The sequence below is a fragment of the Cyprinodon tularosa genome, unplaced genomic scaffold, assembly GCF_016077235.1.
Source record: "Cyprinodon tularosa strain WSP-4 unplaced genomic scaffold, ASM1607723v1 ctg94, whole genome shotgun sequence".
Classification (NCBI taxonomy): domain Eukaryota; kingdom Metazoa; phylum Chordata; class Actinopteri; order Cyprinodontiformes; family Cyprinodontidae; genus Cyprinodon; species Cyprinodon tularosa.
In genome coordinates this window covers 1,591,835-1,606,948 of record NW_024039718.1, presented here as the reverse complement: position 1 = coordinate 1,606,948, position 15,114 = coordinate 1,591,835, and the positions used below count along the sequence as shown (strand labels likewise).

General features: G+C 35.2%; 1 protein-coding gene and 1 long non-coding RNA gene across 2 annotated transcripts in view; one reads left to right on the top strand and one right to left on the bottom strand.

The window, feature by feature from the left end:
- Positions 1 to 5,734: 5,734 nt before the first annotated feature.
- LOC119776574 lies at positions 5,735 to 6,879 on the top strand. Its single transcript, XR_005279796.1, has 2 exons — positions 5,735 to 5,896; positions 6,001 to 6,879. It is a non-coding gene; the product is annotated as an uncharacterized LOC119776574 (long non-coding RNA).
- A 2,822-nt stretch (positions 6,880 to 9,701) lies between these two features.
- The window catches only part of LOC119776541 (Golgi phosphoprotein 3-like), an 8,526-nt gene continuing 3,113 nt past the window's right edge, over positions 9,702 to 15,114 (bottom strand). The window contains exons 4-5 of the mRNA XM_038274996.1: positions 14,945 to 15,105; positions 9,702 to 12,039 (exon numbers count right to left, since the gene is read on the bottom strand). Of these exons, the coding sequence (XP_038130924.1) occupies positions 11,776 to 12,039; positions 14,945 to 15,105 (425 nt within the window). The 3' untranslated portion in view covers positions 9,702 to 11,775. The remainder of the gene's footprint in view (positions 12,040 to 14,944; positions 15,106 to 15,114) is intronic.

Genomic DNA, 15,114 nt, shown 5'->3' with positions numbered 1-15,114 from the left:
GGAATATTTAATTGTGTTCCAGCCATGATGACAGTATAATATTAAATATGTAAAATTTTATTTAACAAAAAAAACAAACAAAAGCAATAACATAGAAATAAAATAAATGGATGTATAGACTTGGTAAAGAATCCGGTCTCTATTTTTTAAACAATATTATGAAATAGTTATTTTTTTCATGAACACAGGGAGAGGGATAAATTAATTCTTAGCTTGCAATTCTTTTTAACTTTGGATTCACTTCAATGGATATTAACTTTTTTGATTTTACGTTTCTAAGTTCCTTTGACCATTAAAACAATAGAGATAAATGCATTTTAACCTTTTTTGGTTGGACAAAAGGCATTTGGTAACAGTGATTAAATGCTCTACCCTTTTTTTAATTCATAGACTAAACATGTTCATAGTTTGACCTGAAACCTCCCTTAAAGATGATTAAATAGAGGTTCAGTTACCTCTGAAGAAGAAGAACAAATACTACAGTATATATCCCTTAATTGGCCCATATTGGGGATATCTGTCCTCCTCTTTAAAGCCCCTCCTGAGGGAGCAGGGGGCTGTACACAGAGGCGACCAGGGAGCTTGTAGGAGTTAAGTGTCGCGCTTTGGGACATAGTTTGTTAAAGTGGTGTACGAGTTTGGCCCTATGAAGATACAGGTTGCCATATTTTACATCAGCATTACAAATCATGCAAATTTCAATATCTACAGTATGACAATGTTCCCTTTCCTCAGTATATCTAATTTACATGATTTTCTTTTTTTTTCCCAATGCAGGATCAACGTTATCCCTGTATTCTACTCTTATTAATAATTCACTCATTTGCTGTCCGCCTGTTTATGGCTTTATATTCTGGCCATATTTTGCAGTTCTTGCATTTCCTTCCTGGACGTCCTTTAGGCCAAATTGCTCAATAAATTCCTTTTCTTTTCTCACACTGGACTTCCTTCTTTGAAGCTCCTCTGTTTATTGTCTCACCAGCTTCATTATAGTTCAAACTGACATAACAGGTCAATTAATCTGCATAGTCCAGAGGAGTCACACTGCTGACAGAATTGATAAAAAAAAAGGTAGTTAGTGTGAGATACTTTAAACAAGCAGAATTGATGATAGTGTACAGAAACGCTATGGCAATAATTAAAACTATACTTACAAAGAACAGGAAAATTATTAAGTCATGTAGTCTGCAGAAAAGCCCCATATTTTATTTACCTTTCAACTTATTTACTTTTGTTTATCTCACTAAAACGTGTCGTTCTGAGACTTTTAGTTCTAGTCAAAGTAACCTTTGATTCCTGTAAACCATATCTTACAACATTCAAAGCATGTACACAGTATGACTTTTGATAGGTATTATACCCTCTGTTAAGATGATTGCTTGTGTATAAATATAACTTTGATGCACTTTTAGAAAGAAGCAGCCGTCCCTCTGCTTCAGCTATATATAGTATAGTTTTACATATTGATCTCCAATGAAGTAATGCCCCCTTTCCATCTATACATGTACAGGGTACACCTTGGAGAGATTTCCAGTCCATCACCAGGCGAGACAGAGACACAGACATACAACCATGCACATACACATTGGCAATTAAGGATAATTTAGTTTTTTGGACTGTGGAAGGAAACCAGAGTACCCGGAGAGAATCCACGCATGCAACCGCAGAACATGCAACAGTGCTAAAATGCAGCACCATGCAGCCCTCAATCCAGTCTTACTCTGACACCCACCCCTCACATGCATGTAAAGACAGTGGAGAGGAAAACCTCCCTTTTAACAGGAAGAAAGCTCCAGTAGAACCAGGCTCTGTGTGATTGGCCATCTGCCAAGGCCGACTGGGGTTCAAGGAATTAGAAGCAGAGATACAAAAGGCAACTGTTAACTAAATCCACAAGTGGGAGCCCAGCAGAAATTTCAATCCAGGATGGTGTCACAGTCAAACTGGAACAGAGCAGATGAAGCAACTATGACAAGAAAAAAGCACAGAGAGCATAAAGTTATTGGTGGAACTAACATATACCGCAGAATGGGAGAATAAAGATCGGATGAAGCAGAATGATGAAAAGTATCCCCTTTATCCTCCAGAAGTCTACAGTAAGCTTATAGCAGCAAAATGTAGAAAATAGTTAGATGAGGTATGAGAAAGGTAGTTTAGCCTATTTTTTGTTTGTTTTACTTTATAGTTTATCATTAGCAGAGGAGTGAAGTAAAGAAGTAGAAATACTTTGTTACTGTACTTAAGTACACTTTTTAGGTATCTATACTTTACTCCATTACTTATTTTTCCTCCTACTTCTGACTTCTACTCATTACATTTTCACACCCGTAGCTGTACATTCTATTCCTTACATTTTTAAAACAAACATTCCTCGTTATTCTTGGCTTTGGTTTAATGTTTATAAATATTTATTTAACGTCATATGTTCCATCCAATGCAGATGAATGGCGCCATCCACATCTAGTGAAAACTAGTGTAATTGGATGAGTCACATTATGCAAACACTCATTGCTTAGCTATTTGACAAATTTGTGCTGATGCCAAAGAAAATAATCAGAAGCAAGCAGGTGTTCTTCAAACTGCAAACGTGAATTGTCTATGCCATGCTACAATGTCGGATTCAGAAAAAGATGTTGAAATGTCTGAAAGGTCGGACACAGGCGAGAGCTTATCGGGAGACGGAGACCAACAAGACCTCCCTCATCCTTGGCCCTATCTCACAGAAGTTTTCAAAAAGTTGAAAAATTGAGCTTTCAGTTCGTATAGTGGCATCTAGCTGTTTTTTTGTTTTGTTTTTGTTTTTTAAGGTTACTTTATTACTTTTATAAATTGAGTAGTTTTTGGAGCACATACTCTTTCACTTTTACTTGAGTAAAGAGGTCAAATTGATACTTCAACTTTTACCAGAGTGTTTTTAAACTGCAGTATCTGTACTTCTACTTAAGTAACAAATATAGTACTTTTGACACCACTGGTCATTAGAGATCATGTTAAAATGTAAGCTCTAAAAACATATTCTTCTGGTTCCCAAAATCAACCTCTTTGAACTCCAAACAGTTTAGATAAAACATTTTCAATACCTGTTTAGTTATTTTAACAATCTACCTTAAATCTGTAGCAGCAGAGTTAAATTAGCGTAGTATCTTTTTTTTTGTTATGCCTTTTTAAAGTCAATTAAATAAAGAGAAAAATCATTAATCAAAATGTTGATAGTATTACCACATGAACTCACATCTGTAGTTTCCAGCCTTTAGAAACTAAGAAAGGTTTATGACCGTTCCAATCCAGCTAAATATGACTGAGAATTAAAGCTTTGCTGGAATTTCCAATCAGTAAGTGTTTTGCTGGACCCATTAATTTATAAGCATGTTCTGAGTAGCTTAAACTGTTAAAACAGCATCAGCGTCAGCACTGTGATCACAGCTTGCTCAAGCACATTCTATAGTACTATTATGAACTGCATAGGGCACGCCTTCCCAAGCCACGTGACCAGTTTGTCATGTGGAAATTACAACGTGGAAGAAGTCAGACAAGAGGAAGAGTCACTCACTCAATTAGAAAGTAACATTTTGCAGATTTTTCAAGGTCACTTGAAATAACAGCACTCTATAATAACACATATACTCATAGTGTTGTTCACATTTCAAACAATAAATGAGCATTTCTACCAATTTACCAACGCATACCTTAGATCCTTTGGGTTTATAATGCTGTGAACTATTTTACAAATATCTTCCTGTTTTTGCTTCATGTCACACTTAGATGTTTTATCATCAAACTTAAATATAATTTCTGAAAAGGAACATTTGAGTCTCCAAATTATTATGTTTTTTTTTTTTTAATTCACTGAAAGAAAACCTTTTCCAGCCAACCTTGACTTGAATATTGCCTTGGTGGAAACAACTGCCATCAGGCGTTTGCAATACAGACGTTTAATTTCTTATATTACTATGGAAGAAGTTGGACACATTCTTTTTTGCAGAATTGGAACAATTTAGTCTAGAGAGAGGTTTTCTGAACAAGAATGTCATGTCTGACGTCATGAAACAGCCTTTCATCTGGACTTACAGTCGGAATTAAACTGTTAAAGGGGTTTTGAGTTATTTATGGATAGACTTGCTGGTTTGTTTCATCACTCCAGGTTGGTTTGAAGAGCTAATATGATATCAAATTCATTGAATTATTTAAAACACATCATCTGAAGATAAAAAATAAATGTACATGTTTTTTTTATACAAGTGTAGTATGTCTCTGCTAGGTCAGAATGCACAATGCTTAAGAAATAAAAATACAGGAGCCTCTTCTGTTAGAATTAGGGCTGTAACTAATGATTATTTTGCAAATAGATTAATCAGTCAATTATTTATTTTTTTTACTAACAATTTCATAGAAAAAGGTTACTTACAAATACTTTTTACAAAATGAAACCAGGTTAAACTAAAACTTTTCAATTTGAGGAGTTCCGGATAGAGCATACTGATAGATAAAACTTTTTTTTTTTTTACCTTAAGTTCAAAATGTTGATATATTTTCTACAATCTTGATATAATTACTGCTCTAAGTGGGTCTCTCTGTCAGCTAAAGGCATGTTTTAGAGTCTCTATACTCCAGGTAGCGATTACTTGATTACTAAATTAGTTGACGATTATTTAAATAATCGATTAGTCACGACTAATCCGATGAATAGTTTTGGCCCTAGTTAGAATGTTAAAACATGTCATCTCAAAAACAGCTATACTCGACAAACCTTGAATAAGAATAACTCGTGTACAAGGATGTACATAAGGTTGCCAACGCCCCCTAAAAAAAGGGAACTGTTCCATATCGGGAAACGAAATTGGGCGTCTAATTTAACTCAGGTTTAAAGTAAAGCTTACAAAATGAGTTCACACACAATAAAAGGCAAAAATAAATTCATAATATCAGTAGGAAGGAAGACAATGCCAAGAAGTCTACATTATTTAATTTCCCCAGAGTTGGCAACCCTTATATCAAACGTTTAGAGGGCATAATTCATTTTAGGTGCCAGTGACTAAAGATGTACCCAGAAAAACACATCACAAAAAAACAAAAAAACAATTGCAATCTAAACTCACTGTAGGGTAGTGAAACTTAAAAAAAGACACAATGTCACTTCTGTAGGAACGAACTGCCAAATAAGGTCATATTGTTTTAACATAACCAACAGGCCTCCGATAGCATTGGAAACGCAGTGGAAACTACAATAACAAGCTCTGACATGTTCAGGTTCCTTGTGCAGTAGCTACTTTTTGTTTCACTTAGCCCATCCCATGTTACACCTTATGTCGCAGTATTCTCTGTTTTTCTGCTTAAATTGGTTTTAAAAGGACGGTAGTGTTCGGAATCCTCGTGTGAACTGTCTAATTTGTCCAACTAGATTCACTATTCTTGATAGATACTATAATATAAAGGTGATTATTTTACATATAGTAAAACATGGGGTTTGAAATGATGTCACCTGCCATCATGTGACTGTTGCTGTTTACTTTGCGCTGTGACCTCATTAACTATTCAAGCTTTTAACCTGTTAATACATTTGTTTGTTTCCTAGTACTTTTATTCATTACATATGTGTTAGAAAGAGAGCATATATAAAAAAATACGTGCCATATAATACAAGCAAGGCAAGAGATGTTTTGAACAACATCATAAACATAAGGTTTATAGTGGGAGGACTTTGGCTCTGACAGAAGGGGATTCCTCAGTCTACGTCATATTTATTCTTCGGTACTTAAGCCTGACTTCCTATGTATAGCTGGAACCTGTTCTTCCTTGTCAAAACAGCACGGCAGGCGTTTTAAAAGCTCCGCGTTCAAGAGACACTGTACGTTTAAAACTCTCTCGGTGAAGATGACAGTCAAGGTTGAAAACCCCGGTGAGTTCAAGAGGATTTATTTAAACTTGTTTGAGTTGTGTGAGCTTTTCTTTAGGTCTTAACTTTTGTGAACCTAAATGTGACTATTTTTCCTCCCCCAACAGATCTTTCCGCCGCCGTTAAACTCTGCGGACTAGAGTTGCGGGAAGTTGGAGATAGATTCTACTGGAGATACAAACTGCTGGAACTACTGGTCAAGAACTATGAGACGGTCACCAGACGTCAAAATGATACCAGCTGGAAGGAATCATGAGGAAGAGGGACGTTGTCCTGAAATCAAAACGAAACAAATTCTTGGATTTGAACCCATTACTGGTTGATGACACGGTGAAACTCGGGACGGATGTCCAATGTTGACAGATCTCCCAGGAGTCGCCGGCACGGACTGTGGACTGGCACAAGATGGGATACAGAAATGGCATTTGGAAGGCAGCTGATGATACGGCCGTGTGGACCAAAGAAGAACATCTGGATGGTGGTGACCAACCGAGGATTGTGGAATTCAAACACACAAATGCTCTAAATCATTACAGCATGTTTGTTTGTTCACAGTTGTTGCAACGACATAAGTTACGTTACAAAATTGTTTAAAAAAAAGGTTACCAATGAAACAAATACATTCATATAATGTTTTTTGTGGATTGTTAATGTAAGATTTACATTTAAGTTACTGGAACTATATTTGTTTAATGGGATACAATTAATTTATCTACAGTTTCTATTATTGTTTTTTTATGGTTATTCTATTTATGACTTTTTGTTATTGTTACTTACAAGTTCCAATTTCTTTAGATATGAAAATATCCTGACATTAAATGGATCTGTCATCTTTGAAATCTTTGTTCAGTTGTTGGGTATAGCATATCTGAATGGATATTTTTACTGTAAGATTATTCTTTATAGTCTTAATCCGGAAGAAGGTGTATTTAATGCTGTTATACTAGCACTTTGTTCTTGAAAATAAATTATTCTGTTAAACCATGGCTCTGAACCACCTGCATTTTTTTAACATGGATTATAGTTGTCGTTGTTTTGAAAGGAAAACTAAGAGCTTCTATATATCACTACTTTAAATATATATAAGTATTACTTTACATATTAAAAGGACATATTTATCAATAGGTGTCCAAAGGTCCCAAATATTTTGTGTTATTTGCGATGAAAGGCTGAACGTAGTCAGATTATATCTCAGTATGTATATAGGTTAAAATCCTAACTTTTCATAGAATAGCACCAGTAATTTAATGTTGCCCGTGTTTAATATGTAAATTAGGTTAAAAAATGTTCATAATTAAGTTTATACATAATAAACTAAGAAAAAACAAAAGCTAAAAGATATATTTTACAAATCCAATTAAAAAGTTTATAAAAACTAAAAATGTAAGTTACTCTATCAGCATTAATGTTCTGAGGGTTATAACAAAAACCCGTTTCTTTCTCTATGTAAGTATATTTCACTATTTTCTCACTGATTTGGATTTTTTTTTTTTAGATATTCAGGTTAAGTGATTGTTTTAAGTAATTAAGTTGACCTTGATTCTTGTCATGAAAATACTTTTGTTTTAATGTTAAAAGAAGTAGGTGTTGCTGTAAAAATGTCTTGTTCTGTCCCCTCATCCATTTGCCAACACTGCCCCCAAGTGGAAATAATATGGAAACACATGTTTTTGAAAGCCACAGCAATAGAATATAAAGCATGTTGGATGCTTAACCCTTTATATGGCACTCAGTGAAAGACTTTAAATCTTTTTATCTAAATTAAGTAATTTTCTCTTAAATGCTTTTTTTCATGAATGAGCAGGCAAATGAGACACTTTGCAAATGTAAAAAGAAAATGTACATCTAAAATAAGGGGGAAAAGTGCAGTCTCCTATTTCAAGAGCATAATATCATCAAATAATCTGATTTAAAGGATAAAAATGCCTCTTCCACTGGGAGATTTACTTATTTACCTACTCACATTAAGGGTAAATACACTTATTTTAAGACATTTTCACATTTTTGTAGTGTGTTATTGGAATCGGGGATGAGACCTTATTATCTTTGTAACATTAAAAAAATATGGATATTTTGATGGCAAAAATTAATTTCAATGTAATAACAATAAACGGCAACTTGCATTAATATATTAAGAAAATAACAAAAGTGCTTCTATAAGAAATTCATGAAAAACAGTGAATGAAACCAACGTTTTTTAGATACAACATAACTTTAGAGGCATATTAACCCTTTAGCTTTACCTTCTAACTTTTCAATCAGCTTTTTACCTTTTTTCTTGACCTGTTATTCTTTTTTCCCCAACTTAATTTACAGTAGGTAATATCATTCAAGGGCTCAGCTAATTGGTGAAATGCCAAAATAAGATGTACAACCAAAAAGCAGCATCTTTGCTGAATTGATGGATGTACGTAGATCTTGTGCTTCTAGACCTGCTGAATGGATGGATATATGTAGATCTTGTGCTTCTAGACTTCACTAAGGGACAGGGGGACTCCATTTCTAAGGGGTATACAAGTGATCAAAAGTGGTAACTTTCCCTATAAAGGGTTAAGAATCTTCTGAGCTGTACTCATATTTCATTTAAATGATGAACTGGTGGCTTCAGTTATCCAATTATTTTGTAAATGAGTATCAGAAAAAGGGAATTTAGTAACAGTTTAAAAACAATGGATTTGCTTCATTACATTTATAAAATCTATAGTTCACTGCAGCCTTCAGAAAATACATTAAAAACCAACACCAGTAGGTAACAATGCATCCCAGTTCATCAGTGATGGAAGTAAATTCCCACTCGAATTGAAGCAATGTGGATTCTGTCCCTCTCCACTCTCCTCCAAGGTTGTGGAACTTGACTTCAAAGTGAAATGCCAACATTATTTTTGTCTGAAAGGGGGACTTTGTACTACTGAGGAACATTACATCTTTTGTTTCGGGTGTCTCTGATTGAGGAGTGGTTTGACAGGAGAAATGCACCATCTGACTGTAACCATTGTTTACCATGTGTCTGTTTATAGTGGCTCTTAGTGTAAAGACTTGAGCCTTATTTCATTCTTTTTGCAACTACCCAACTTAAAATGGATGGTGCTCAGTCATATTTCCTTACAAAGTGTTTTCCTTGCACTTAACGTTTTCTTTGAACAAGCAGCTTCTTAGCAGTTCTTGTGGAAGGAGTCAGCAGTCTGCCCCATGATTGTTAAGATCACTAACCTTAGACACTAGTACAGACTCAGGAGACCTTTGTGGGTATTTTTGAGTTAATTAGCTGACACCATGAGTTTTGTTTAACTATTTGAGCAATATTCAAATTTTCTCAGACATCTGGGTTTTCATTATCTGATCATGATGAAAATTATAAGAAATATTCCATGGCGTGAGTAATGAATCTATAAGAGTTTCAGTTTCTGACATACTTTTTCATGAGATCTGTGTGCTACTTTGTGCTAAATTTATGTAAATTCTAAACATATCCATTTGTGGTTTTGTGACATGATGTGAAACATCAGTTAATATAGTTTTCATGGGGAAAATTCTCTAATACATGTTCAACTAGATCTGATTAGGGTTAGCTTTTGATATGCAAAAAGTTATTTTTTATGTAAGGAAAATCCTCTGTTTCCACTCATGAGAATCTGAAGCAAAAGCAAATAAAACAAAACAAGAAAAGCACAGAATATATCTAAAATTAAGAAACCAAGACTTAAGAATAAAAACCCTGTGAGACATGTGGGTGCAAATTATTTATGGAAAACAATGGAATCAATTAGCTTTAAAAAAAAAAAAAGACAAAAACAACATCAAAACAGTGTGAATTCAGGCACTTAAAGGATCCTTACTTTATTTTCTGTGGTAATACAAAAAAAGCATACAGAATTATAGAGGATAGATTAGATCCCTTTCATTAAATTCCATTAGATCGTACACTTAAAAGGACAAATAGTTACATACAAGCCTGTTCTCTGTAGCTACATCCGTTAAGTAACCCGGCCCCTCCACCGATAGCATGCATGGTCTCTGCTGTAAACGCATTGGAACAGTTCTTCACACCCCTCCGTATTTTGCATGAAGAAATTAAAACCAAACAGAAAGAAAATGTTTATGCCATCAAACAAAAAACAAATCTCATATTATACAAAGATTACATCGACTAGAACTGAATTATGTGTAATGTAATCACGTATTTGATTGTAAAAATAAAAAGGTTTAAGCTGACTGGCTCTAAATTGTGTTAGTTTTGTTCCAGTCAACTGCATTTTTCATTCATCTGGATTGATTTAGGCTCAAATAACCACTCCGCCTACTTTTAAGGAAAAACAAAACAATGCTGTTTGTTTCTCTTTACAAAAACTGTGATTTATGACTAGATGTATAAAAAAAAAAAGCAAGATGATAGATGGAGCCTTTAGAAGCCACCATCTACATAAAAAATATACTTTTTTATGGTTTTACTGTATTTTCCGACGTGATTTCCTTTGCGAGCAGAAAACGGTTTAGTCGAGTTTGTGGATCAGCCAAGTCGGAGATGAGGCCGCTGAAAATTTCCAAGCTGATTTGAACAGTTGCTCCACATGAACAAGACTCTTACATCCTCAAGTGTGTAAACACACCAGTATTCAGTGGGAAAAAGGTGACATGAGACTACATCGAAACAAAACAGTCCTGCAGAAAGATTCCTAGCCTATTTCTGTAGCCATCCACGCATTTCATACCATGGGAGACCCCAATCTGAGATTAGTTTCTGCCCACAACTTTAGGTGTTATTTCACACTCAAAAGGGAAAGCAGAAGCTCATACATATGGAGCTTTTATTTATCCTTTTCTCTTAAAGTTCATAGTTTTTATTTTTTATGCAACCCTGTAAAATACCTAGAAACACAATCCAGCCAACAAGGTAAAAGACTGAGCGTAATAGGTGATAAATGAAAGGCTAATTCAGGCATTAGCTAGCAACATAAACAGCAATGGTGAGACTTGCCATGTTCTATAAACATAAAATGGACCCTTGGCAAAAAGGAAAAACCAACAAATAATTTGTTTTTCTATTTAAATACAGTTGAGGATAAATTCTTCATTTAAGTTTAGTGGGTCAAATGAGCCAGCTTGCCGTCAAAAGTGGAAGGACTGAATTATGGGAGTTTGTCCTTCTGTTCTTCCTCAGGAACAAATGAGAAAGAAGGAAGGAAAATCAAAAAGCTTTGAAGGACAAAACAATGTGAGATCTGTAAAACATTCAGGTAGTCTGTTCTAACAGTAACGGTAAGCAATTTCTCCCCAACACAGTGGGAATGAGCTGGTGGAGGTGGGAGAGTTACGAGAGTGCAAAGAGCATCTAAAGCCATGGGATTTTCCATCTTTTAATCCTTTAATTAGCACGGTGGGGCACACGGAGACTAGTTTGCAGACCGTGAAGAGGTCTTGAAGCAATGTAGATGATGTTTTATTTTCTCTATTTGATGAGAAACTTCACCCTGGTCAGTTTCTTCCAATTCATCAGGACTACAATGGCTACCTGTTCTGCTCTCCGGTGTCATCCTGTGCAAGCAGAGGATCGTCCGCTCGTAGTGTTGATGTTTTCGAAAAGATCCACAGTCCACGGTGGCGTATCACTTACCTCATCTCTGTGAAAGCAGCCTGTTGTTTTCCATTCAGACACTCTTCCATCCAATCAACAGTTACTTGGTGAAGCCCACCACCAATAAGACTGCAAATTGTTAATATGGACTACCACCAAAAAAAACGTCATCCAGAATAGATGTATAAACAGGCTCCTCAACCAGAATAGATTGTCTTATTTACTTGAAGTCTGTCTCAATAAGTCCTTCAACCAATTAAATAAGCCAGCCCACAGCCAGATCTTTCCAGTCCCGACCATTTCGGTGTTTTCATTTAGTAAACGCAGCGACCACAGCCCACATGAGTTCATTGGCGTTGGGCTTTAGGCTCTCTTTCTCAGGCTCCAGCTCCAGCAGGGTGTGGACCCTCTTCATGCCGAGGTCATACTGGTCATCCTGGAGAGGGGCGAAGGCATTCTCCAGAACGTCGGATGAGTGAGCCAGAAGAATCAGGGAGAGCACCCGCTTGTCCATGCGATGAGGATCGTTGACCCATTTCTCCAGAACCGAATCCTGGACCTTCTTGACAAGGCGCTGGGGTGGATAAAAGAAATGCACAAGATCACCTAGAGAGCTCAATGAGCAGATATGATTGAGTTTATTAATGAAAATTAAGAAAAACAAAAAACGTTTTTTTTTTTGTTTTTTTTTTTTTTATCTATTAGAATAGTCTGTTGGTTTTTGGGTCCATGTGTTCTAACATAAAAAGGGGGTTCATACCTTCTTCTACACTTTTTCAGCTCACAGGACCTCATACTCACACAGTGTTGTAGAACAAACAGTTCTCATCCTAACAAAGCTGTTAAATCTACACAGCAGACCCATAAGATATTTTATAAGTTAAAATCATTCCAGTTGATATAAAATAAAGGACCTATCTGTACATATTTAAATCTTGTAACAATAATATCAAAAATCCTGTTTATAAATCTAAGGTGCATAAAGATAGGACCTCAATTACATCAAATGTCCCTGGTGATGCCAAATTCCTTCCACTACATAAGTTTACTTCTTACAGGAAAAGAGAGCTTGCTTTTTAAAGTGCAATTAATGCAAATAATAGCAAGTAAAAAATATGTTTAAAAAAAAAAGAAGAAAAAAATACTCTTCAGCAGCTTTTTGCATATCTCTGCTTACATTTGATGATTCATCTATAGCAATCAACATATTTCTGCAGCTTAAAAACAATTGAATGAAACAGTATAAAGCCCAACTAGTACAGGATTCAGCAGAGATCAGCTTGTTATACCTGTACTGCTCCTAATAGTAATCAAACTTAGGTTAAATTTGTTATAAAATTTCCACCTTCTCTTGCTGCTTTTGCAAAACAGTAAGATAATGTTCTATATTTTCTAAAATGAATTTAAAATTCTATTAAAAAATGGAAATGTAGGGATATAATTTTGGTCTGAAATAATAAATCATGTTAACTGAAGAACCGTTGGTTTATCCAGCGGTTATCAAATTGGTTATTATAAAACAACAATCAAGCCATCTGACCCACAAATGTTTCGACCTAATTATTTTTTTTTTGACCTAGGAACATAGCTAGAATACACACTTCCTACAGACAGATTTTAACAATGTAAAGGAAAAAATGGCTTTTAGCTCATAAGCCTGAAATCTGGTTTCAGGCTCACAGATAAAAAAAATACAGCAGTCAGAGAAAAAAATATTCATTTAAATAGAGATAAAGCGCAAGTTTGTGAGGTACTAAGCCTGAACTCTACATGTATAGCTACTGTACCTAATTTCAAACGTTGAGAGGATGATGTGTTTATTATTCTTTATCTCACATCTTGATGGCATAAGGAGCACTTTGGAAGTTTACAAATATTACTAAAATATTTAATTCTCAGTAAGACAGAAGAGCTAGAAGATCCAAAGACCTCCTCATTCTGGAGGAACCAGTATGATCAATCTGCACAACTTCAAATAAATTTAATTCATGTGGTCATTTTTGATTCAGTCACAGATGATAATCTTAAAAATTATACTTTCAAAACAAAATATTCTCATTCAGAATAATGCATAATATAGAATAGGAGGACAAGAAATAGTCCCATCCTCATGCAACATCTTATCACTTATCATTTAACCCTTTTTTTTCTACTACGTTTAGTCCAGGTTAAATACTGAATAAGTTGATAAAAGTGATCAAGTACTGCACACACAGTTGCCCCACAGTCACACAAACTGATGCAATACTGATGACTGCTCTAACCTGAAATCCCTGTGTCATTTCCTTTCAACATAGAAAACACTAAATGTTTGCTTTACTGTTTTAACATCCATTTTTCTATCATTTAGAAAATCTAATTTCACTGTAATAAAACTCGCAGCACCAGGAAGTGCATCTTTTCAACAGCAAAATTCCTCAACCTCCATCTGTTCTCAATTCTTGCTGCAGATTCTCTGCCAAAAATCAAACTTCAGCCCAAGTCCAAAGTCCCTTGCAGCTTATTTAGTTAGTTTAACCATTTCTGTTCAAGGAGGGCATCCCCACTTGATAATGCTGCCACCACTGTGTTTTTAAAAGGGGGGAGGCATGTTCACTGTAAGGGGCAATGTTTGTTTACTTCTTTTAAAAATATAATTCTGTCTGCCATGTGCAAGATAGATCTGGTGTGGTAAGATTCTAATTACTCAGAACTGGGCTCCATTTCTAAATGAGGTAACTTTGCAAGGCAACTGGTTGCACTGCAGTTTACTAAGTGGTATCAGAGCAAAGGAGGCTGAAAATTATGTGAATAAGATCAGGAGGCATAAATACTTCTGCAGGGTAAGAAGTCACAAAATCTGGCAACCATGGCTGAAACAATTAATCGGATTAATTGCGATTAATCGATTATTGAAATAACCGTCAACTAATTTAGTAATCAATTAATCGTTACCTGGAGTATAGAGACTCTAAAACATGCCTTCAGCTAGCAGAGCAACTCAGAGCAGTAATTATACCAAGATTGTAAATAAAATATAAAAACATTTTGCATTTAAAGTTTTTTAAAAAGTGTGCGTCAATATGATCTATCCAGAACTCCTCAAGAGGCAAAGTTTGAGTTTTCCCTGGTTTTATTTTGTAAAAAAAAAATCTTCTTCAAGGTATCTTTTGCTATCCCATTAATCATTTAAAAAAAAAAAAAAAAGAATCGACAGATTAATCAATTTGCAATGTAGTCGTTAGTTGTAGCACTAATGGCAACAAAAGAGAAATGTTGCATTTTAATAATCAAAGCAATTAAATGTAACTAAACTATGCAAGAGGTCAAACCAGTTGAAAAACTGGGCGTGAACACTATTCATACAATCGCTACTCGATGTTGTAGTGATCCAGAAACATTATATTTTAAGTCATAATCCTCCCAAGCATCCAAACCTGTAACCATTAATCCAGATAACAGCTTTTGATGAACCAAGGATGAATATTTCCTCATAATACCTGCTTAATGGTGCTGTTGGTGAGTGGATGTGTGGTCATATCAAAGAGCAGGAAGTTCTGTTTCTCTGTGGTGAGGACACCTTTCTCCACCAAGTTTTTAGCCAGGCGTTCTCTAACGTTTCGGAGCTGGTAGTGGAGCTTCAGGGGATTCCAGGTCTCTCCTGCAGGTC